Below are 21,559 nucleotides of genomic sequence, written 5' to 3'. Positions count from 1 at the left end.
TTTTTATCACTCAAACCCTCCGTTCTAGACAACATCCTGATAAACCTTACCTGAATCCTCTCCAGTCTAATAATATCCTTCCTGTAATGGGACAACCAGAACTCCAGAAAAGGCCTCAACAACATTTTGTACAACTTCAACTTGATGTCCCAAATCCTATATTCAAAAGGTCTGAGTAATGAAGGCAAGTGCGCTAAATGTCTTCTTAACCACCCTGTCTACTTTGCAAATTTCTAAGAATTACACACCTGAATCCCGAGGTCTCTCTGTTCTCCAACACTACGCAGGGCCCTCCAAGTCCTACCCTTGTTTGTTTTACCAAAATGTAATACCTCACATTTATGGAAATTAAACTCCAACTGCCACTCCCCAGACCATTGACCCAATTGATCAATATCTGTTTGTTATCTTAGATAATCTTCTTCGCTATCCACTGTACCATTAATTTTGGTGTCATCTACAAACTTACTAACCATGTCTCCTTTATTCTCATCTAAATCCTTTATATAAATGACAAACAAAACTGGACATAATACCGATCCCTGGTCACAGGTTTCCATTCCTAAAACCAACCCTCTGTCTCCTATCGTAAAGTCAATTTTGTATCCAATTGGCAAGCTCACTCTGAATTCCAAGTGATTTAACTTTACCAATTGCTCTACCATGCGGAACCTTATCAAAGGCTTTACTAAAGTCCAAGTAAACAACGTCTACTGCTCTGGGAGGGCAAATTGCAATCTTTAAAGTTTATGAGACACAACTTCCCTTGCACAAAATCATGCTATCCCTAGTCAGTTCTTGCTTCTCCAAATGTAAATCCTCTTTCAAATGATCTTTCAAAATCATCTCCAACAACTGAGCCACCATTGATGGCAGACTCATAGGTCTATAGTTCCCAGGCTTGTCCTTCCAACTTTTCTTAAATAAAGGAACAACACTAGCCACCAAGATCCACAAGTCAGCCTACCCGACCGGCCCATTGTTTCGGTCTGCTCCTGCCCCACTGAACTCATCTCCACATACCTCGATACTATCCTATCCTCCTGGTTCAGGAACTCCCCACATACGTTTGGCACACCACCCACGCCCTCCACTTCCTCCAAGACTTTTGTTTCCCTGGACCGGAAACACCTGATCTTCACCATAGACATCCAGTCCCAATACACCTCCATCCGCCGTGACCAGGGCCTCTAAGTCCTCCATTTCTTCCTCTCCTGACGTCTCCAGCAGTATGCTTCCACTGACACTTTCATTCGATTGGCTGAACTGGTCCTCACTCTCAATAAGTTCTCCTTTGAAACATCCCACTTTCTCCAGATGAGAGGAGTAGCTACATTGATAACTGCATCAGCGCCACCTCATGCTCCCACAAGGACCTCCCACATCAACCTCACCAACACATTCCACCTCTACCTTAAATTCACCTGGACCATTTCAGACACCTCCCTCCTCTTCCTGGACATCTCCATATCCATCAACGGGGACTGACTCAACACGGACATCTTCTACAAACCCAGCAACTCCCAAAGCTACCTGGACTATACCTCCTCCCACCCTGCCTCCTGTAAAAATGTTATCCCTTATTCCCAATTCCTCTGCCTCTGCTGCATCTGCTCCCAGGAGGACCAGTTCCACCACAAAACACACCAGAGCATCTCACTCACTTCCTGCACTTCCGCCCTTGAACCTCACCCCAACCGCAACAAGGACAGAACCACTCAGTCCTCGCCTTCCACTCCACCAACCTCCACACACATTGCATCATCCTCTGCCATTTCCGTCACCTATAAATGGACCCACCACCAAATATATATTTCCCTCCAGAGCCCTATCTTCTTTATGTAAAGACAGTTCCCTCCGCGACTCCCTTGTCAAGTCCCCCCCCCCCCCAAAACACACCCTCCAAAACCTTCCCCTGCTACCGCAGGAATTGCAAAACCTGCACCGACACCTCTCTCCATACCTCCATCCAAGGCCCCAAAGGAGCCTTCCACATTGATCAAAGCCTCACCTGCACTTCCACATGTCATTTACTGTATATGTTGTACCCAATGGGGTCTCCTCAACATTGGGGAGAGAGGACGTCTACTTGCAGACTGCTTTAGACAACATCTCCAGGATACCCACACCAATTAACCCCACCGCCCCGTGGCCAAACACTTCAACTTTCCCTCTCACTCCACCGAGGACATGCAGGTCCTAGGCCTCCTCCATTGCCACTTCCTAACCATCCAACGGCTGGAAGAAGAATGCCTAAGGGGCAATGTTTTCACTCAGAGGGTGGTGCGTGTATGGAATGAGCTGCTAGAGGAAGTGATGGAGGCTGGTACAATTGCAACACTTAAAAGATATCTCGATGGGTATATGAACAGGAAGGGTTTGTAGTGATATGGGCCGGGTGCTGGCAGGTGGGACTAGATTGGGTTGGGATATCTGGTCGGCAGAGACAAGTTGGACCGAAGGATCTGTTTCCGTGCTGTACATTTCTATGACTCTATAAATGATTGTGGAGATGTCATTGTTTTTGATTCATTTACGGATGGAAGATCTTGTACCGTACAAATATGCCATGTAAAATAACATAACCAGCTATCATCAACTAAATCATGACAACAATTTTTAAACTGAAAATGTGTTGCTGGAAAAGCGCAGCAGGTCAGGCAGCATCCAAGGAACAGGAGAATCGACGTTTCGGGCATCAGCCCTTCTTCAGGAAAATTCCTGAAGCCGGGCTGATGCCCGAAACGTCGATTCTCCTGTTCCTTGAATGCAGCCGGACATGCTGCGCTTTTCCAGCAACACATTTTCAGCTCTGATCTCCAGCATCTGCAGTCCTCACTTTCTCCTCAACAATTTTTAAACACATGGCATAAAATTTGGGAATCTACATCTAAACAAAAGGTTCACCTATGTGACTCTTTTTGTGGTAATTATGAACTGCTTACTATGTTAATTAATGATGGGACAAAGTTACATTCTGTAATCAATTTCCTGACAACACAAAAGGTAGGTGGCACTATGTACAAGTACACACACCAGGTGATTTATAACTTTGCCCATGCAAAGTCCAACACTGGCACCTCCTCATCATGCATACAAGTACATAGCAGCATAAAAGAATGTTAAAAGAATATGTAAATGAACAAAACTATAAAAATGGATTTCAATAGAAGTGTGATATGATCCACTCCACAACTGTGTCTGTATCCAAAATCAACTTGATTATTCTTTCTACAGGTGCTCATTGAGCTGTGGTCTGTTTATAAGATTTCCTGCTTTGTTAAAAAAGTGTAATACAGTTCGGCCATGCAAAATCTATTTATGTTTCAGTACATAATGGATATTTGAATTGTTAGCAACATTAGGGACTCTAATAGTACACTTTTTATTTGTAACATTATGTAAAGCAAACGCCAAAGTGCAAAATATCTGTTTGCAGTTTTACTCGTAAAATTAATTTTGAAACTTACATTGCAGCAATCAATGTTACACACTTAAAGCTTCTTATAACTTAGAAAATTTTAGGTTAACAAATATGTTTAAAAGTGTACAAAAAGTGCAAATAAAATTGCAATATATGTGTGAAAATTTTTCAAGACTGGTATGTTTTACATTGAAGATCTTGGCTTCAGAACTGAACTCAGTCTTTAAAATCCATCTCAACACAATGTAAGATTTGTAGGCAAATAAGTGTCACAACCTACAGATAAGATGCGCAAATGATTTATCCCATTGGAAAATGGGTATTGGTTTGATTACACTGAAGAATATAAGGAAGAAAATTAATCCGGAATACCCGAATAAAGTCGATGATAATGTTTGAAAGTTAGCAGACTTCAAACAAAAACTATAGCATAACAAAACATTGTGTGAGAAAATGTCTTTTTAAGACAAATACTCAACTTGCTCTATGATGTAGAAATGTTCCTGGTGGTCTTAAACTTACTGATTGTCTTTCAGTCCACTACACCATTGTTGTGTTCTGATCTTCAGCATTCTTATTTTTTGTTTGTAATGGTATTCCTTCAAGTAAGCTTTCAATGGTGGTGGCACAGGAAGAGCATCAATTCCTTCATAGGTTGTAGAGCTGCAAATTACAGCTCTGCAAAGGCGTTGAAGTGAAAATGGAAAAGTCCTGTTCAATGGAAGTGACAACAATGGTTCAAAGAACATACACGAATTTGGGTCCCTATAATGTTCCAAAAGGCCAGTTACACTTGGTGCATGAAAAACACAGGGATCGTGGGCATCAAAGCTGAAGTTATGATTCCATTGTTCAATTCTAGCATGGAGAGAGCGGCTATAACGTCTAAAACTGACAGAGAAGAGATAATCCTCCTGAGCAGAGTCTCTGAGCAAATATGTACCTTCTGGTTTGCCTTCTAATAGAGCCTCAGCTCCATACCTATCCATTACACCCCAGTAACATGGATTATTAATGATCCAAAACAGATCTGGAACTAAGCGGTAGATATAACCAAACTCAGTATGATATTTGTAAAAGGGTGCTAGCCAACTGCAATTATTCTCAAAATTCAGTTTGAAATTATTCTGATTTTCAGAATCTGTGAAAACAGCCATCAGCTCCTCTTCAGAGTCTGAATCATTCAAACAAAATGTTGTGTTATTATCACATGCTAAATCATTTGTTCCTTGCTCCACTTCACAGTTCTGTTTATGTAAAGTATTTATCTGAGAAATCACCTCAAATGAGAGAATTTGTGCATCTAGAGGTTCTGCCTCTAGTTCAATGCTCATTCTGGATCCTTCTTCTAACTCATGTTCGTCAAATACCACCTCGGAGCCTTCCCAGATTCCACAGCTTTGAGTCAATGGAATTGTATGCCAATCAATCAAATGCCATTTTTGAGCCAGGTCAGAACCATTAGGAAATGGACAATTATCAACCAGCAGATCACTAATGTGTATTTTACTTTTTGAACTTAAAGCAGAGTTTTTATGGTTATGGACCTTAAGAGGAAAACAATGAGCTACTGCATCCTGAATCTTTTGCTTCAGCGATCGAGTAGAGAGCTTGCGTGAACATGAATCTTCAAGATCTGACACCTGTCCAAGAGAGGTCAATTTTCTCTCCCTTCTTGAAGCAGTTGATGATATCCCAGCAACAGCCCCCACCTGTCCATCCAAAGTAGTCTCCATTTTGGAAGATCGTGAACGCTTCTTCCCACTCCATGTATAACCATCCCTACGATCAACACTTTTCACTTGGTTGACCTTAGGTTTTACATCCACGTTTTGAGATGCCACACCTTTTTGTTGTGACATGTTTTTAAATAACAATGAAACAGTTGAAAATTGACATGCAAATCAGTTAATTCGGGATCTAAGTAGTTCTTTGAATAACTTAATGATTTCTCTGGTTTACACTGGAGTTATTTCATCCGGCAGCTGCACACACAATTCCACTGTGCTTCTTCAATTGAAAACATCTGCAAAAACAAAAACAATGAGAACTTCACTCTTAAGTAATAACATGGAAATATGAATGGTTCTCAGGTCAACTTGATTTAACTTTCCCTCCACAAACACAGTCCTCCTACCTCTAGAAATACAAGCCCCAGAACACACTGAAAACTTGGTCTTCCTTCAATTCTGCTATTTAGTGCATCTCTCTCTGCCAACGTCCAATCCTTAGCTGCTACACCTTCAACTGTATAAGGTTTAATCTGAGTATTTCTCACTGAACTGCTCCACCTCAAAGACACTCCTCAAAAAAATTTTAGTTCAATCTTTGGCATCAATCTTTGTCTGATGCTACATAAGGTGCGACATAAAAATAATTTGCAACTGTTCAATGTACAATCTAAGCTAATGCTACTACCCATCTTTTGCATCTGCCAGAAAGGACTCATGACGTATCTGAAAGACAAAATATTTATCCCTCCCTCTATATTAAGAGAAACATCAGACTAGATTCTGTACTCAAGCGTCTGTTGTGGGGCTTGAACCCATGATCTTTGACTAAAAGGCAATAGTGCTACCAGTGAATCAAGCTGGCACTAAATAATAAATTGATAATAAAGTGTTTTAATAAATATTATTCAAATAAACTACAGTAAATAGATAACAGAAACAAAAGTATCACAGCTTGAATGATATTCATGCTCTCAACATTCTATTCCAATGATTTTAGCTGTGCTTTTGTCTGAAGATGCTATGTAGAGGTAATGCACTCGATAACCAGTGTCGCTATTAATAACAGGAAGATCAAAAAGTTTCAAGATAAAGCAGGTAGATCATAGAATTGGTGAATACCAGAACAAAAGTCAGATGGATTCTGTAACATAACACAAAGTTTTCTGTCACATTATCATCCACTTGAAGATGAAAACTTCACACTGTAATTCATAGCATTTAGAAATAAAAGCACCTCAACAGCGACCTTAAAGATTCACAACTTTTATGTAGTCAAGACCTGAACTTGCAATCCTTAAAATTTAAACTGGCCAGTCATTTGTGACATCACCACCTGGTTGATATCCCATTTCTAAAGCTTAATCCAGATGAAGTACCAAATGTCTTTCATGAATATTTCTACTCATAAACTTAGCTGTGTCACATGCAAGTCAACTCATTTTGGGATAAATTATGAGAAGTTACAAGATTAAGAGGTGAATTGATCAAAGTTTTGAAGATATTGAAGAAAACAGAAAGGGTAGATAGAAAGAAACAAACAAACAATCTGTTAGTTAAGGAGTATAGCACTGAATAATGGAGTCAAAAGATTGGGAACTAAATGAAGTATCACTTCTTCATGATAGAAATTTGGAACTCGTATTCACAAATGGTAACTGACTGCAGATCAATTATTAATTTTACAACTGAGATTGCTAGATCCCTGTTAGCCAAAGGTATCAATGGTTATGGGTAAAAGCTGATAGATAAAGTAAGACTACAGATCAGCCATGATTACGGAATGGTGGAACATGCTTAGGAGCCTAAATGTTCTGTTCCTGATTATTTGATTATGCAAATCTTCACAAACTACTTATGCTCCACAATGCATAATAGCTGCAACAAGTTGATTACTGATTTTATAAAACTGCTATGGAAATGATTATTTTTAGTGGTTATCTTTGCAATAGATTTTGTCAAAATATTAAACAAATGGGATACCAATTTTAAAAAAATATACATTTTAAATAGAAGGTATAGCATTCCCATTGCTTTGACCAGGCCTACCAGCAGGTTGAGAACTTTGCACTATTCCCATACACCTTATGCTATAGGTACAGATACAAACATGCCAGACATGAAAAACTGTTTATCATATCTGACCAGTTGACCGTTTAACATCCTAAGATATCATTTTATAAAACAAAGCATACACAATTCATGTCTTTGATTTTAAAAACTAATTTGGTTATTAAAATAAAGAATACTGCAATGATTCCTGTAAACCCAAAATAATATAGTCAGCATTCAGTGTTTACTGTAAATGTCACGCGATTATACCATTTATGATTGTTTACCATATATGATCAGAAAATCCTCAGACTCCTATCCATGTTGTGAAACTTGAAAAGGTTCAGCAAAGGTTTACAAGGATGTTCCCAGGGTTAGAGGGTTTGAGCTACGTGGAGAGGCTGGGGCTGTCTTCCCTGGAATATCAGAGGCTAAGGGGTGACCTTATAGAGGTTTATAAAATCATGAGGGGCACGGATAGGACAAAAAGGCAAGGTCTTTTCCCTGGGGTGGGGGAGTCCAGAACTGGAGGGTATAATTGTAGGGCGAGATGGAAAAAATTTAAAAGGGACCTAATGGGCATTTTCATGCAGAGGGTGGAGCATGTATGGAATGAGCTGCCAGACAAAGTGGTGGAAGTCGGTAGAATTACAACGTTTAAAGGCATCTGAATGGGGAGATGAATAGGAAGGGTTTAGAGGGATATGGGTCAAGTGCTGGGAAATGGGACTAGATTAGTTTAGGATATCTGGTCGGCATAGACGAGTTGGACTGTTCCCAAAGGGGCTGTACACCTCTATGACTCTATTACAAACTAAATAATACTCAAATTTACACATGCCAGAAACTAAGGAAAAAAAGCACCATACATCTTAAATGCTTCAAAACTAGCAATAGATTGAACAGACTTTGGATTGGATTTCAATTTGATAAAAAGTCTACCATGCTAGATTAGTCAGAAACAATAATAAAGCCAAACATTTCTCAGCAATTCCATGGATATCTGAATGTTGAAACTGATGAACTGTTGACCTTTCTATTGGATGGCTAAGATAGACAGGTGTATTTATGTTGGATACAGACAAAGGCCTCATTCATTTTACACAGTACTTAAATCCTAGTTTCCTGAAATGTAAAGTAGATGAAGTTACACCAATAATCTCACATAGAGATGGTGAAGTCTGGCAACTGGGCATTCGACAAGTTATTGTACTTACATTGCTAGGGAAGTACAGGACATTGCCAGGAATGGAAGGTTTGAGCTTATAGAGACTTATAAAATTGTGAGGGGTACAGATAAGAGAATGGCAGGTGTGTTTTCCTTAGGATGGAGGATGTCAGGACTGGACCAAATTTTAACGTGAGAGGAGAAAGTTTTAAAAAAGACGAGGGACAACTTTTTCATACAGAGTGGTTTGTGTGTGAAATGAACTTCCAGAGGAAATGGTGGATGTGAGTACAGTTACAATGTTTAAAAGACATTTGGATAAGTACATGAATAAGAAATGTTTGGAGGGATATGGGCCAAGCTCAGGCAGGTGGGTTTAGTTTAGTTTGGAATTATGGTCAGCATGGATTGGCTGGACCAATGGGTCTGTTTCCCTGCTCTATTACTCTATAACTGATTAAGTAAAAATGGGCAGCATCCACTTATATTAATGACGTTTTAGGGAGCACCAGTTCCATTGTATTTTCTTTCCAGATCTAACTCAACACCAAGAGACGTAGACCTATGAAAAAAACCACAGTGTATTACTCCTCATCTGTGGATGAGTTAGAACAACGTTTTATTCAGATAACTTACACTTTTGAAATGGAAAAGAGAACGCGAGGATTCCACTCAGTATTCATACAACTGTAGTAACATGGTGCTGAGTCAAGGATGATTATATTAGGTGAGGCCGGGTTGGGTTTGGGAAGGGAGTGATTGACGCTAGGCTGGGTTTTGGGGGAGGGCAGGGTCAGGCAAGGCGAGGGTTGCGGAGCGGGTAGAGAGGTGAGTGTCAGCCCACAGTGCGCTGACAAACTGACAGTTATGTGTCTCGAGACAGTTACCTCTGCCAGGTATGCACGAGCCGGCGGTGAGGTACCCTCGCTGCAAACGGACCCCTCGCGGTGACCACACCCCTTCAGTGACATCGGCGGATTCCCCCACGTGATCTCCTGACCCGGATGTTGCGTCAGGACTAGAGCCTTGACCCTATCAAGGATAAACGTTCGTGAAAAAGGAAAACACTTTGCAACGTTTGGCTTTGTCAAGAGAGATAATAAACGAAACGCGAACTTAACAAACTGCGTCCTTTATGTTTTTCATCATTCCCCTTTCCTTTCTCATCCGGCATTGTGTGTGACGTGTAGGAGGAGGAGGTGGTTGGCGGGAAACGTGAAGTTGTTGGTGAGCCACGGAGTTTGTTGGCGGTTGGAGAACAGTCACAGAGAGAGAGAGAGGATATACGGTCATCACCAAATCCCCACCGTGAGTCTGCAATTCACTCTCTTTATCTCCAACTGTTCATCGCATTGGTGATTCGGGTTTCGTGAACAGTCCACTGTTTGGTGACAGCGGCAGCCACGATGCAGTTTGCACTTTGGTTGACGAGGGTTTACAATCGTGCATTGCACAAAGGCTACCACTTGCTCAACTGAGGCAATCTTTTCGAACTAACTTTATATTTACATCGCTCCAACAGAGTAGGAAATATAACAATGCTAAGATTCTGCAATGCACGCTCACTTAGAGTCGATAAAGTGTAGCGCAGGAAAAATCACAATAATCCTTCATTAGGACTGAAAAAGGATTATCAAGGCCGAAACACCCACTACCTTGCTCCTCAGCTGCTGCCTGACCTATTGTGTGGCGCCGGAAAAAAGCATTTGGTGAACTCTGACTTCTCCAGCACCTGGAGTCCTCACTATCGCCCACTTAAACAACTCCCATTAAAATGTAAAAAAAAAATCTGTCATTTGACTCAATACAGAAGCAGAACTAAAACTATGGGAACAAAAACAGAAATTGCTGGAGAAACTCAGCAGATCTGGCTTCTGAGGACCTGAAACATTAACTTTGATTGCTCTTCACAGATGATGCCAGATCTGAGTTCAAATCCCTCCACTGGTCCAGTTTAAATCAGTTCAATAAATCAGGAATATAAATGTGACTGACAAATGTCGTTGATTAGAGTCATAGATGTACAGCACAGAAACTGACCCTTCGGTCCAACTCTTCCATGCCAACCCAATCTAGTCCCATTTGCCTGCATTTGGCCCATATCCCTCTTAAACCCTTCCTATTCGTATTCCTATCCAGATGCCTTTTAAGTGCTGTAATTGTACCAGTCTCCACCACTACCTCTGGCAGCTCATTCTATACATGCACCACCCTCTGTGAGAAGGTTGCCCCTTAGGTCCCTTTCATATCTTTGCCCTCACACCCTAAACCTACGCTCTCTTGTTCTGGACTCCTCCACCCCAGGAAAAAGACCTTGTCTATTTATCTTATCCATGCCCCTTATGATCTTATAAACCTCCTATATTTATATTGACTATCAGAGTGCAGGAGGGTGGTGAAGAGGAGAGCGGATAGCTGATGATGGATCCCAGAGAGAGATGAAAGGGCAAGATAGATAAAAGGATTATTGATAGGGCAGGACAGAACAGAAGTCAAATAAGTGATAATGAGAGCTGAGAATGGGTAGGATGTTCTGAAAATACCCATGGAGTGTAATAATAAGACTAAGGCAGCATAGTGGCTCAGCACTGCTGCCTTGCAGTGCCAGGAACCAGGGTTTGATTCCAACCTCGGGTGATTGTTTGTGTGGCGTTTGCACATTCTCTCCATCTGGTGGGTTTCCTCCAGGTGCTCTGGTTTCCTCCCATAGTCCAAAGATGCGCAGGTCAGGTGAATTGGCCATGCTAAATTGCCCATAGTGTTAGGTGCATTACGCAGGGGAATGGGTCTGGGTGGGTTACTCTTTGGAGGGTCGGTGTGGACTTGCTGGGCCGAAGGGCCTGTTTCCACACTGTAGGGAATCTAATCTAATCTAAGAGTCGATAAGAATAGGTTGTTTGTGCTGAAAGCAACCCTTGTCATGATAGGACCGGGGTGTGAGGGTGGGTCAAAAACATGGGAAGACAGAATCTGGCTCTAAAGTTATTGAGCTCTTTGTTGAGCCCCAGAGGTTGCAGGGTTTGCAAGTGGGAAATGAGATGCTTTGATCTTGCCGTGATGGTAACTGGAACACTGCAGTGGGCTTGCAACAGAAATATTGATGTGGGAAGTGGCAGGCAACTTGAAGTGTGGGGTCACTTTCATATTGTTCCATGTAATGTTTCCCATTTCAAGCAAATAATCCACATGACACTGATGGAGTATTTTACCAAACTTCATGAGACGCGTGAATGCACTTAATCTCTTTACAACAACTTCAGGTTCAGACCTTTTGTCACTTAGGTAATTTTTCATCATGACCTTCTGACCAAGACTGAAATAAGTATTGATTTGGAGATGCCGGTGTTGGACTGGAGTGTATAAAGTTTAAAAATCACACACCAGGTTGTAGTTGAACAGATTTATTTGGAAGTGCTAGTTTTCGGAGCGTTGCTCCTTCATCAGGTGGTTGTGGAGTATATCTTATGAAATAGCAGCGTTCCGAAAGCTAGCGCTTCCAAATAAATCTGAACAATAACCTGGTGTTGTGTGGTTTGTAACTTTGAAATAAATATTATACTTCATTTATCTTGAATCATTTTCACCTTGTCTTTCTTTTCTTTTACTTTTGCTAATGAAGTCAGGCTCAAGCAATCTTAACCATTCCTTTGGAGCATATTTAAACAGGAATCTGTTGCAGAATGTAGGGTAATTCTGTCAGAAAACTGGGAATTATCTAGCCTGTATTAAAGAGAAATGTGGAAATTACTGTCTACCATTTCACTGAGCAAAACTTCTGCAAATACCTATTCACAATCCATCATACTATTCAGAAATATTTCAAACTTTTTGATATAAACTATCTGGTTTCTAACCTCTGACCAAATGTCTCTAACAAATTATAAGATGCAAATTGATCTCTCAAAACATAAGCAGCTTTGGCACTTTAAGTTCTGGGGACAGATTCAACAAGGACAGCTACATCAGACTCCTGCTCATCGATTACAGCTCCGCCTTCAACACCATCATGCCCTCTAGATTGATCTCAGTTCTCTGAGATTTTGATCTTGGCTCTGCCCTCTGCAACTGGATCCTCAGCCTTCTGACCCACAGACTACAACCAGTGAAGATAGATCCAACTGCAGCTACTCCATGATAACACTCAACACTGGAGCCCTCAGCCTGCTACTGTATTCACTGTACACCCAAGACTATGTTGCCAAATTCTGAACGAATGCCATTTACAAGTTTGCTGAGACATCACTGGGAGGATGGATACAAGTCAGAATACAGAAAGGAAAGAAGGCTTGGTGATGTGGTGCAGTGAGAACAACATCTATTTCAATTTTGACAAAACTAAAGAATTGATCATTGACTTCAGAAAGAGAGGAGGAGAACAAGCTCCCCTTCTACATCAATAGAGCTGAGGTTGAGAGAATGAAGAACATCAGGTTCCTAGGAGTGGTAATAACCGGAAGCCTGTACTTGACTTCCAACGTAGATGCAATGGTCAAGAAGACAGAACAACACCTTTTCTTTCTCAAGTGGCTTGGGGAGTTTGGTACGTCCATAAGGATCCTCACCAACCTTTACAGATACACCTTTGAAAGCGAACCATCTGGGTGCATAATGGCCTGGTATGGCAACTGCTCTGCCAGTAAGAAACTACTGAAGATTGTGTGCACAGCCCAGATCATCTCAGAAGCCAATCTTCCATCCACTGATTCCATTTACTCTGCTCGCTGCCGCAGAAAGGCTGCTAACTTCATCAAAGACACATTGCACCCTGGTAATGCTCTCCTTCAGACAGAAAATACAGAAGCTTGAACACATGCACCAGCTTCTTCCAGCCTGTAATTAGATTGAATGGATTCTGTAATTTCAAATAAGGCTGATGTTGATCTTGCCTAACGCACGGCCTGTGCGACGTAACCTGTCTAAATTTTTTTCACTCTGATCTGAATGACCTCGCTTAATGTAAACTGCCTGTATTCCTTGTAAACAAAGCTTTTCACTGTAGTTAGGTACATGTAACAATAAATAAATCAAATCAGATTAAATGTTTATTCATTTGCTATAGCTATTGGCTGAAACAAGGTACTCTTTCCCTTCCACTTCAAAAACATTGATTCGTTTCCACATTTTTCTTGTGGTTGACCATGGAATGAAAGGAACCTTGGTTGGATAATTTCTCATTTTAAGACACATTTCATAACTTTTCATCTCTGTACTTTTGGGTTCCAAAAATGGTTTCCTCTACCTCATGCCCAACATATACACAGAGGTAAATGTTGAGAGGACTTTAAAGGAGAAACAGATGGAAGGTTTAGTGTGTAGCTGCCTGCATTGGGGCTGAAGAAATGGGGTGGGGTGGGGGCTGGGTGGTGCTCATCAAGAAGCCAAAGATACAAGACTGGCGCAATATGGTGTTGAAAAGTAGGGAAACATGAGGCCATAATGTTATTTAAATATAGAGATAAGAATTTTAAATTTGAGATATTCATAGACCAGGTGCTACTAGGTCAATAAGAATATTAAGTAATTACGAAATAGTCAACTGTATTAAAGGTGGCAGTTAAACTGGAAAGAGAAGAACCTTATTTGTAGATAATGTCATTTATGACTTTGGTTAAGGCTCACGGGGGCATAGAAACCTGTTTGACAGGATTGTATTAAACTTGCCAGAGATTTGATTGTAGATGTATGAGACAACAACCAGCTCATGGAGGCTGGAAGTGGGACTATAGTTCAGGGGTAGAGCTGTTGTGGGATAATGAGCTGAATTTGGATTTATGTACTGTCATTCATGACTTCAGGCACTTCACAACCAGTTGATTTCATATTATTTGGAATGTAGTCACCATTGTGTCATGGAGGATGTGTAGCTCAAAATTGATGTGATCATAATCAAGATCTATTTTAGGGCTGTTGTTTGAGAGAGAAGTGCCAAGACATCAGTGGAAATTTGCTGGGTCCTGTGATAGAATAGTTTCTAGGCAGACTTTAGTTTAAAGTCCCATCAGAGTGATATGCCTCTGAGAATGAAACTCACCAGTGTGGCACTGGACTGTCAGCATTGAATATTTGCCCAAGTCTCTGAAGTGAGGCTTGTACCTTTTGTCCTGGAAGTGCTGGTGCTAAATGCTTAGCTTCTGTCATTGAAGTGATCATACAGTTGGATGAGGGACAATGCAGAAAAGTAGATAAATCCCTGGGACCTGATCAGGTGACGCTAGAAGTTTGCGGGAAGCTAGGGAAGTGATTGCTGTGTCCCTTGCTGAGATATTTGTATCATCGATAACCATGGGTGAAGTGCCAAAAGACTGGAGGTTGGCGAACATGGTGCTCACCTTTAAGAAAGGTGTTAAGGAAAAACCAGGGTACTATAGACCTGTGAACCTGTCATCCGAGGTGGGCAAGTTGTTGGATAGGATGTATGTGTATTGGAAAGGCAAGGACTGATTAGGATAGTTCACGTGGCTTTGTGCATGGGAAATAGTGTTTCACTAACTTAATTGAGTTATATGAAGAAGTGACATAGAAGATTGAGGGCAGAGCATTGGATGTTGTCTATATGGAGTTAAGATGTTCGACAAGGTTCTGCATGGTAAACTGGTTAGCAAGGTCAGGTCACGAGAACTAGCGATTTGGAAACAGAACTGGCTCAAAGGTAGGAGACAGAGGATGGTGGTGGAAGAAGATTGCTTTTTGGATTAGAAGCCAGTGACCAGCAGTGTGCCTCAAAGATTAGTGCTGGATCCACTGTGTTTTTGTCATTTATCTAAATGATTTGGATGTGAACATAGGCATGGTTATTAAGTTTGCAGAGGACACCAAAATTATTGGTGTAGTGGACAACGAAGAAGGTTACCTCAGAGTACAATAGAGCCTTGATCCGATGGGCCAAGGAGTGGCAGATGGAGTTTAATTTAGATAAATGTGACATGCTGCATTTTGGAAAGGCAAATCAGGGCAGGACTTATAGACTTAATGGTAAGGTCTTGGGGAGTATTGTTGAATATAGTGACTTTGGAGACTAGATTTTTGAAGGTTCCTTGAAAGTGGAGTCAGAGGTAGACAGGGCAGTGAAGAAGGCATTTGGTACCCATTCATTTATAGGTCAATGCATTGAGTTTAAGAATTGGGAAATCATTTTGTAGCAGTACAGCCATTGATTAGGCCATTTTTGGAATAGTGTTCAATTCTGGTCTCTCTCTGCTATAGGAAGGATGTTGTGAAACTTGAAAGGGTTCTGAAATGATTTATAAGGATGTTGTCAGGGTTGGAGAGTAGCTATAGGGAAAGGCTGTATAGGCTGGACCTATTTTCCCTGGAGCGTCTGAAGCTGAGGGGTGACCGTATAGAGATTAATGAAATCATGAGAGACATGGATAGGATGAATAGTCAAGGTCTTTTTTTTTCCAGGGTGGGGGAGCCTGAGACTAGAGTGCATTGGTTTAAGGTGAGAGGGGAATGATTTAAAAGGGACCTAAGGGGTAACTTCTTCACATAGAGGGTGGTGCATGTAAGTAATGAACTCCCAGAGGAAGTGGCGACAGCTGTTAAAGTTTAAAAGGCATTTGGATTGCTATTTGAATAGGAAGGGTTTAAAGGGATATGGGCTAAATGCTAGCAAATGGGGCTAGGTTGTTTTAGGTTATCTGTTCACTGTGGACAAGTTGGACCAAAGGTTCTGGACATCTCTATGACCAAGAAGAGCGATAGTATAAACTGAGCAGATACGTCAGCATTTGTGGAGGGAAACAGGCTTAACATTTCAGGCCTTTTTTTGGGGCGTGGTGGGGTCAGTGGTTAGAAATATTGTCACCCCTCAATTTGAGGATGAACAAGACTGAGGGTCCCAACTTTGTTTTGGCTGAGCGAGCCAATTCTTGACTTGAAGATCCTGGGACACGTGGAGCAAAATATTCCACAAAGTAATGGGATCCAGAAGGCAGGATGAGCTTTTCTTTATCTGCCACCACTGTGTCGCACCATGGCAACTATCTTAAAACTAGATGGACAAGTTATCCCTATTTTGAACAATTCAACCTTCAACACTCTTATCCCCTTGAGACTGATCACTAAACTTAGTGATCTTGGACTAAGCCCCACTCTCTGCAACTGAATCCTCAGTTTCCAGACCCACAGGTCACAATCAGTGAAGATTGGAGACAATATTTCATCGTCACTAACGCTCAACACTGGAGCCCCCCAGGGGTGCATACTCAGCCCCCTACTGTACTCACTGTATACCCATGACTGCATCGCCAGATACCAGACAAATGCTATCGTACAAGTTTGCTGATGATACCACCATAGTCGGTCGAATCTCAGATGGCAACGAAACAGACTACAGACGGGAGGTGGAAATCTGGAAAAATGGTACACTGAGAACAATGTAGCTCTCAATGCCAGAAAAAAAACCAAGGAACTCATTACTGACTTTTGGCGGGATGTTACTCATGCTCTCCCCACACATTAACATCGTAGCAGTGGAATGAGTGGAGAGTGTCGAGCCCTTGCGAATGGACCTCCACAACAAGCTTTCTTGGACTCTTCATGCAGATGCACTGATTTCAAAGGCCCAACAACATCTCTTCTTCCTCAAGCAGCTAAGGAAATTTGGCATGACAGCGAGTACCCTTGCCAACTTTTATAGGTGCACCATTGAGAGCATTCTGTCTGGATGTGTCACTACCTGGTATGGCAACTGTACCATTCAGGATCTGAGATGGTTACAGAGAGTGGTATACTCGGCCCGGACAATCACAAAGGCCAATCTCCCATCTATAGAATCCACCTATCAGGCCTGCTGTCAAGGAAAGGGCTGTCATCATTCTCAAAGATCCACCCCACCCTGGCAATGTTTTTCTACAACCTTTTACCATTGGGGAGAAGGTACAGAAGCCTGAACACATGCAACAGCCAGTTTCATTACAGTTTCTACCCTACTGTTGTTAGAATACTGAGTGGACTCTTAAACTCTTAACATTCGTCTGTACCTAAGTTTTTGTTTTTGCTGCTGTTTACCTATTTACTTATCAATGCTACTTAACTCTGATCTGCCCGAATTGCTCGCAAGACAAAGCTTTTCACTGTGCCTCGGTACATGTGACAATATATTCAATTCCATTCAATTTAATTAAATTCAATTCAATTCATCTTGCAGCTCCTTCCAATCATTTAATATAAAAGCTGCTGCACTTCAACCCAGCCTGCAGAGTGACCTTGAAGTATTTTCTTTGCTGTCCCCAGGAAATCTGTGCTTTAGGGAATTTAGAAAATGGGACCAGGTGGGAGAGATTTCTTTTGGCCATCTGAATACTTTGGTGAATTTATATCTATATTTATGGACTGTGGAGAACTGGAAAATATTGAACTGTTTGGGCACCTTCAGAACGAAACAGGTTTTTAAACAATGGTTTGAAAAGAATCAAAGTGTTGTTTTGAAAATTAGGTAAACGGGTTAATGTGGGCTGTGATCTATCTGATTGTAGAAAGTAAAATGATTTTGGGAAAATGACCAAGCAGTTCATGGGGAGATACGAGATGGGTTTTATTGCCCTCAAATGGCTAGAAAACCTGGCTTTGGAAGGGACTAGGGGCCCCTATGATAAGCAGTATTTTCTAAACTTTTTTTTGTTTCATGAATTTGAAAGGAAGGAGCAGACCTCTGAGAAAGCAGTAAGGCTGCCCAACTAGGCCTGTCCAACTCTTCGTTCAATTTCTTGGGAACCTGATTAAGTTTCCATGCCTCAGTATTCTGATTATCTTGTAAACCTTGTAAAACTGAACTGTGACTACTATCTGAATACTTGGATCCAGGTTTATTTCCATTCAAAATGAAGTCTCATTTGCAAGATCTTCCAGCGGTTTTTGACTATCAGCAATTTCCTTTCATCATCAAGAAGCATAGTGGATTGTGAAAATTCATCAACTTCTGTCTATCTTTTCAGACCATTTGCCCATTTGAAAAACACCTCTGCAGAGCCTGTTTTTGTTGTTGAGTGTGTCTACTTTGGGATGAAAAGGAGATATTAGTTCTAATTCCAGATTATGGCTTAAATATTAACCAGTTTTGCCACACTTTTTGATGAGTTTTATGTTTTAATAAATTGATTTGTCCTTATTTATTAAAGAATACTGGGAAAATCTCTCTCATTCTGGATAGCAGTACAAAAAATAAGCTACTTGGCTTTTGTGATCGCATGAAAACATTTATGCTAGTTGTGTGACTTGTGGAGCAGTGGGACTTAATTGCCAGTGTCCCAGTGCATTACCAATGCTTTAGTATTGTAACCAAAGTATCTGATCCACTGAAGTAGGTACATTAAACAATTGGGCAGGGAGAGCAAAAGGAAAGATCTGTTGGCTGAAGGCAGGAGTGATTAAATGACAAAAAGGAGGCAAAAGGAAATGACAATGCAGTAGGTCAAGAAACCCTAGATAGGCAGGAGGAGATGTAAATGGAAAAAAAGCAGAATTATCACCAGAAAGTGATGTCCAAAAAAAAGTTGCAGAAGTAATGATCTAAAATGATTCAATTCCATATTGAGTCCAGGCGATTGCAAAATGTTTAACTGAAGCTGAGATGTTATTCTTCAAGGTTATACTCAACCTTATTACAACCGTATGAGAGACTGAGGACCTAGAAACTGGATTGTAGTAGAGAATTAAAATGATAAGCAAGCAGATACTGTGGTCACATTTGCTAACCTAACAGAAGTGTTTCACAAAGTGTTAACCCAGTTAGAGTATTATCTTCCCACTCGAGACCAGATTCTGAGCAGTGAATATAGTGTAATAAGTCGGTCCTTCCTAAATCTTTTCTCATGAGCCCATTTAGTACTTTGAAAGTTGTTGAGATTCCAGACCTATGTGATAATGGGGGCGGTGGGGGGAAGGAAGAGATTGGGGAAGAGAAGCACAGGTCTCTGAAGAAGATGATACCTATGACTTTTGGGAGGGTAGGTTTATGGGTGAGGATGGAAACATCTGACATGCATCGGGAGATATGAGAGAGTTGGGAGTTTGGAAATGCATGTGATGGGTGGAAGTTGAGAAAACAGAAGTGGGAAAACTGTATAAAACACAGGATTTTGAAGTAAAATGTCAGCTTTTTAGAAAAGGACTCAGGCCAGACACTTGGGTGCTTAGGTCATGCTCATTAGTTAAAAGAAAAGTCTACGTGCTTTAGAGGGGTCTCACTGATGATGGCATTTGGTTGAAAGTCCACAGCAGCCAGGGTATTGTGTTCCCTGCACTTTCATAACAGAGATGTGTTCTCTGTGATTAAAGAATGGACCAAGCTGTCTTTGAGGGAATAGTCTCTTTGCAATGCTGAAAGGAGAGGGAAGATGTGATTGGTGGCAGAAATGAAGTGGAGGATCTGTTGAATTTGGAAACTGGTGGGTTGAAAGGTGAGGACCAGAGGTGCCTGATCATTTTGAGAGGGAAGGGTGCAAGGTTAGAAGAAATAGGGTGGGTATTTTCAAGTGCTCTGTCAATCACAGTGAGAGGTAATCCACAATGGGGAAAAAACATATCAATAGTGCTAATATGGAAGGTGGCAATACCTACAAACCTGTCTGAAATTTTACTTTTTTGGAATATTATTTTCCTTTTGATTAGGACACATCAACCCAAGATGCCAGCTGAGAGAAAACCAATGCGATATGCTCACCCAGATGGATATACGGGTGTTTGTTTTGATGAGAGTGGAAGGTAAGTTAACTTGTAGCCTGGCCTGGTTGAACTCAACATCTTGTTCCATTTTAAGTAGCCACGCACTGATATTTTATGAACCTTTTATGTCAGTTATGACTCAGGGACAAGCATAGATTCATCGAGATGTACAACACGGAAATAGACCCTTCGGTCCATGCCAAATCAGACATCCCAACCCAATCTAGTCCCACTTGCCAGCATCTGGCCCATATCCCTCCAAACTTTTCCTATACATATACCCATCCAGATGCCTTTTAAATGTTGCAATTTGTATTAGCCTCCACTACTTCCTCCGGCAGCTCATTCCATACACCCTCTGCTTGAAAAAGTTGCCCCTTAGGTCTCTTATATCTTTCCACTCTCACCCTAAACCTATGCCCTCGAGTTCTGGATTTCCCCACTCCAGGGAAAAGACTTTGTCTATTTATGCTATCCACACTTCTCATGATTTTATAAACCTCTATAAGGTCACCCCTCAGCCTCCCCGACGCTCCAGGGAAAACAGCCTGAACCTGTTCAACCATTCCCTATAGCTCAAATCCTCCAACCCTGGTAACATCTTTGTAAATCTCTTCTGAACGCGTTCAAGATAGGAAGGTGACTGGAATTGCACACAATATTCCAACAGTGGCCTAACCATTGTCCTGGACAGCCGCAATATGACCTCCCAATTCCTGTACTCAGTACTCTGACCTATAAGGGAAAGCATATCAAACGCATTCTTCACTACCCTATCTACCTGCGACTCCACTTTCAAGGAACTATGAACCTGCACTCCAAGGTCTCTTTGTTCAGAAATGCTCCCTAGGATCTTATCATTAAGTGTATAAGTCCTGCTAAGATTTGCTTCCCCAAAATGCAGCACCTCACATTTACCTAAATTAAACTCCATCTGCCACTTCTCAGCCCATTGGCTCAGCAGAATCATTGTTACTTGAGGCCTTTTCTCAACTTTAGAGGTTAAGTGTCACTTGGAAATTCTTCATTTTCTATCTTCTCCCAAGTATCTCAAATGAAAATAAAACATAAGCTCCTTGGATCCACTGCATTATTCATTAATATTCTGGACAGCCTTCTCCATCAATTATACTTTCTCACCTAATTCCCATATTCCTATTTCATTAGTGCCCAAAACTCTATTAATGGATGTAGGTTTGCTCGCTGAGCTGGAAGGTTCACTTTCAGACATTTCGTCACCATACTAGTTAACATCTTCAGTGAGCCTCAGGTCGAAGCTTTGTCCAGAGGCTCACTGAAGATGTTAACTCGTATGGTGATGAAACGTCTGAAAATGAACCTGCCAGCTCAGCGAGCAAATCTGCATCCAGAACCTCAGCCTGAGCAACAAATCTTCTCAAAACTCGCTTACTTTATTAATCTCTAATGTGAATCTCTGCCAAGGTACATAAAGCTATGGGCCAAGTGCTGGAAAATAGGATTAGAATCGTTAGGGTGGTGGTTTTTGATTGGGAGAAA

At 41.2% G+C, this 21,559-nt stretch overlaps 2 protein-coding genes across 5 annotated transcripts in view; one reads left to right on the top strand and one right to left on the bottom strand.

The window, feature by feature from the left end:
* Positions 1–2,796: 2,796 nt before the first annotated feature.
* Positions 2,797–9,369, bottom strand: LOC140476330 (suppressor of cytokine signaling 4-like). Of its 2 annotated transcripts, none has more exons than XM_072568765.1 (2): positions 9,262–9,369; positions 2,797–5,450 (listed from the first exon to the last, which is right to left on the bottom strand). In XM_072568765.1, exon 2 carries the CDS (start codon positions 5,284–5,286, stop codon positions 3,943–3,945), a length of 1,344 nt encoding a protein of 447 aa, XP_072424866.1. In that variant the 5' UTR covers positions 5,287–5,450; positions 9,262–9,369; the 3' UTR covers positions 2,797–3,942. The 2 variants fall into 2 exon arrangements, with proteins under 2 accessions (XP_072424866.1, XP_072424867.1); XM_072568766.1 differs by lacking the exon at positions 9,262–9,369 and adding an exon at positions 9,011–9,255.
* Positions 9,370–9,383: 14 nt separating this feature from the next.
* Positions 9,384–21,559, top strand: part of wdhd1 (WD repeat and HMG-box DNA binding protein 1) — a 61,452-nt gene continuing 49,276 nt past the window's right edge. The window contains exons 1-2 of one of the 3 annotated variants that reach the window (XM_072568762.1): positions 9,384–9,682; positions 19,988–20,080. In XM_072568762.1, the coding sequence (XP_072424863.1) occupies positions 20,004–20,080 (77 nt within the window). In that variant the 5' untranslated portion in view covers positions 9,384–9,682; positions 19,988–20,003. The remainder of the gene's footprint in view (positions 9,683–19,987; positions 20,081–21,559) is intronic. The other 2 variants (XM_072568763.1, XM_072568764.1) reach the window with 2 other exon arrangements.

This window comes from Chiloscyllium punctatum, chromosome 4, assembly GCF_047496795.1.
Source record: "Chiloscyllium punctatum isolate Juve2018m chromosome 4, sChiPun1.3, whole genome shotgun sequence".
In the NCBI taxonomy this organism is placed as follows: domain Eukaryota; kingdom Metazoa; phylum Chordata; class Chondrichthyes; order Orectolobiformes; family Hemiscylliidae; genus Chiloscyllium; species Chiloscyllium punctatum.
The sequence above is the reverse complement of the archived record's forward strand: the minus strand, read 5'-3'. Positions and strand labels throughout refer to the sequence as shown.

What these genes read in the sequence shown, in the direction of transcription:
- LOC140476330 (XM_072568765.1), bottom strand. Translation starts at nt 5,286, where the DNA reads ATGTCACAACAAAAAGGTGTGGCATCTCAAAACGTGGATGTAAAACCT.